This window comes from Coffea eugenioides, chromosome 3 (assembly GCF_003713205.1).
Source record: "Coffea eugenioides isolate CCC68of chromosome 3, Ceug_1.0, whole genome shotgun sequence".
NCBI classification, from domain to species: Eukaryota; Viridiplantae; Streptophyta; class Magnoliopsida; order Gentianales; family Rubiaceae; genus Coffea; species Coffea eugenioides.
Genome location: NC_040037.1, coordinates 13,988,763 through 13,991,942, shown reverse-complemented (window position 1 = coordinate 13,991,942; position 3,180 = coordinate 13,988,763). Strand labels below are relative to the sequence as shown.

At 36.5% G+C, this 3,180-nt stretch overlaps 1 protein-coding gene across 1 annotated transcript; it reads right to left on the bottom strand.

Moving 5' to 3' along the window:
* Nucleotides 1-1,133: 1,133 nt before the first annotated feature.
* LOC113765509 (dCTP pyrophosphatase 1-like) lies at nucleotides 1,134-3,053 on the bottom strand. The gene is made up of 2 exons (XM_027309724.1): nucleotides 2,698-3,053; nucleotides 1,134-1,902 (listed from the first exon to the last, which is right to left on the bottom strand). The coding sequence occupies exons 1-2, from the start codon at nucleotides 2,797-2,799 to the stop codon at nucleotides 1,573-1,575; spliced, it is 432 nt and encodes a 143-aa protein (XP_027165525.1). The 5' UTR covers nucleotides 2,800-3,053; the 3' UTR covers nucleotides 1,134-1,572.
* Between the last annotated feature and the right edge of the window lie 127 nt (nucleotides 3,054-3,180).

Sequence of the window (3,180 nt, the reverse complement as noted above, 5' to 3'; positions counted from 1 at the left end):
TAAATCAGTATAATTTATGGACAATGATTTGAAAATTCTAAGACAGCTCTTAGCAGTTGCTGTCTCCTCGCTTAATTATTAAACATTTGGGTGTTTGACTTGATACGTCTACTGAATTAGTCCTAGATTAAAATGTTAGTTTGAAAAAACAAAATGAGATTCCTAGACTTTCTTTATTAAAATTAGGGAAAAAATTACGTCCACTAACTAGGTTCTTTCCAAGAAGAAAAACTATGCAGTAAATGCATATTTTGTCATCCAAATAAATCTTGGTAGGAAGAGCTCAATTGGTCTTTGTGTTGAAGGCAAAAACAAACTTTTATTATCAAACATAATAATGTTGTATGTCTACAAGTGAGATTATTAATAACTTTTCACTATCCAAAAATAATACAAATGGTCCATTTTCCTACTAAAAGTTGTACTAAGTAGTTTTCTTGAGTTGTTAAAACTCAGCATAATTGTTCCAGTTGCCCTATTCAAAGGCTTTCCATTTTTGGAAAAAATAAGAATTTTTTTTTTTAAACTAATTGGATGGACCTAATCCAAAAGAATCAAACATCCCACATCAGATGGATGATATCTCACTGAAATCAGCCATATCTATTGGCAGATACATTGACTGGGTTTCAGAAGTCAGTCACCAAATCTCTGATGACTAAACCTAAAAGAACCATGGCACATCACCCTAGATTGTGCTCATGCAAGAACCCCACCAAGACATATGTCCACAACTTTAAAGCTATCCACCATTCTTTGCCAAAGTAAAGTGGATCCTGGCTCAGCTATTTGGAATAAGGAATTGGTCTATGCACTCTTAGAGTAGATGAATGTGCTACAAGTGATAAAATTAGGTACATTGCTGATTCAATGTATACCAATATATATATATGTATATATATATATATATAAACACAATGTAATACAATATCAATCACTAAATTCACATTACAGAATTTAAAACTGATTTTTTTCCACATTAAAAGGTCTAAGTGGAGGGGAAGGTTACCTGTTCCAGAGTTAAGAGCAGGCCACTAACATATATTTCAATGACATACATATAGAGATTATTACAAATCGCCTGCTAATAGAAGACTGCTGATAAGAAAAATCAGAATAGATCCAAGCTCCTCTTAAACAAAGTTAAAAAATCTTATCACCTGGCCAACCCACATTTGCATTACGTGACAGATTGACTGACAGTTTCATTGACAACATCAACTTTCCCAAACCACCAACAATAAACTAGGTACGACCAAGTAAGAGCAAAACATGTGCAAAAGGTTCTCTCTCTTTTTTTTTTCCTCTTCTTTTCTGTTTTTTGGGTATAACAGTGGTACAAGAACCATTGTACCATTTGGGAGCACAAACAAATTACCATACATCCAGAAGAGGACAAAGGGGCATGAAAAGCTACCATAACTCATGTCTAATGGAGAACCAAAAACCAAAACATATGCAGTTCTGTCACTGAAAAATACAATTACTATATTAGTTCAAACTAAGAAGATCAAGTAAAGAAAGCTAAGAAGAGTCTACAGGCCAAAAGTAGGACATGAGATCAAAGAAAGATCAAACAGCATTATCAGCTACACCATTCTCGCTGTCATTGATGATGCTGGTTGAGGTGGTAGTTGTTGCATTATTGTGGATATGCTTATACTTTTTGGAAGAACCTTTGCAAAGGTTGACTGGGTACTTGAGGGCATTGAGTTCAAGTTTTCTCAGAACAGCTTTACCCAAATCAACGCCACATATGTCAGAAAGCCTGATAAGATATAGTAGAACATCTGATAGCTCTTCACCCAAGTGCTGCTTCTCTTCCCCCTCCCAATCAGGTAATCCTTTAGGGACCTCACCTTTCCACTGAAAAATCTCAGACAACTCTCCCACCTCACCTACCTGAAACAAGAGAACAAAAACACATCAAGAAAATGCTAGTACTACCTCAAAAAGTCTGACAGCGCCCCCACCCACCCCACAACACACACACACACACACCACCAAAAAAAAAACCACAAAAAAAGGATTATGATAGGTGGGCTATAATGCTAAATTGTCGTTGTACCACGTACTAGTTCATGTTTATAAAAGTTCAAAAATGTGGCGGAGCCAAGGCAGTGATGATACTACAGTGCCATAATGATATTCTGGATAAAACATAAATTGACAGAGGAGTAGGCCTAATTGATCAGATTCCCAATACAGAACCTAAGAAAAAGAACTCCTCTTTTTGCTCCCTGGGGTTCCATTCAATGGAAAGTCATCATCAATGTCCTCAGCTACATCCACAATAGCAAAAAGGATGGCAAAAAAGAAAGAAAGAAACTATAAAAAAAATGAGAAAATGGTTTTCCAGAAAACAAAAAGATCAAATCTTTCTCAAAAATCTGGATGACTAAAGCCCTTCAGTTGACACAACTATCTGATGTGTAAAGTTAGGACTAAATTACTGAAAATGCTGAAAACCCTTTTCTCAAAACACAAATTGTAGGTGAAAAAAATGCAAAAATTTCTTGATGGAGTATTAATAAAATCCATGTATTTTGGTTAAGTGTGTGTTTTGTGCGTGTTTCACAAACTTCAAATACGGCAGACCAAGACTTCAATACCAACCTTTTCTTTAAACACAACACAACAAAAATGTGACATATATCTGCAGGCAAAACCGACAAAAAAACAAGTACAAATACAAACCAGTGCCAAGAGAAGATTTCTGGGGCTATGAAACTGATCCCAATCCCTTTCTTTAGCAAAATCAGCCATCTTTTCCTTCAACTCATCAAGGGTTACACCCATCTCTGCTGTTCTTCTTCTCCTTCTCCTCTCTCTCTAACCTTTCCCCTTCAATTCTATGGCTTTTGCTTTGTGGGTTTTATGGCTTTTTGCCCAAGTCTTTCTGATTTGATGACAACTGCGCCGACCCTTTATGAGGGGAGGCACAGAGGATATGTTGGTTGCGTAATGTGATTGTGATGATGTGCGTTATGGGAAAATGCGGGGTTAGTACTGCTGTGTGGGATTGAGGCTTTTAAGGAGCTTTACGTGTGAAAAAGGAAATTGGGTGACAGAGTACCAAGTTGTAGTATAGAATAGTTTGCCAGTTCATCCATTAGCCTATGTATAATAAGTCCATGCCTTTGGGTGTTGACACTTGTCGGTTGAGGCGATTCATGATTT

Coding starts and splice junctions, on each gene's coding strand:
- LOC113765509 (XM_027309724.1), bottom strand. CDS start 2,799: ATGGGTGTAACCCTTGATGAGTTGAAGGAAAAGATGGCTGATTTTGCT. Junction 1,903..2,697: donor GAAATCTTCTCTTGGCACTG/GTTTGTATTTGT, acceptor CTCTTGTTTCAG/GTAGGTGAGGTGGGAGAGTT.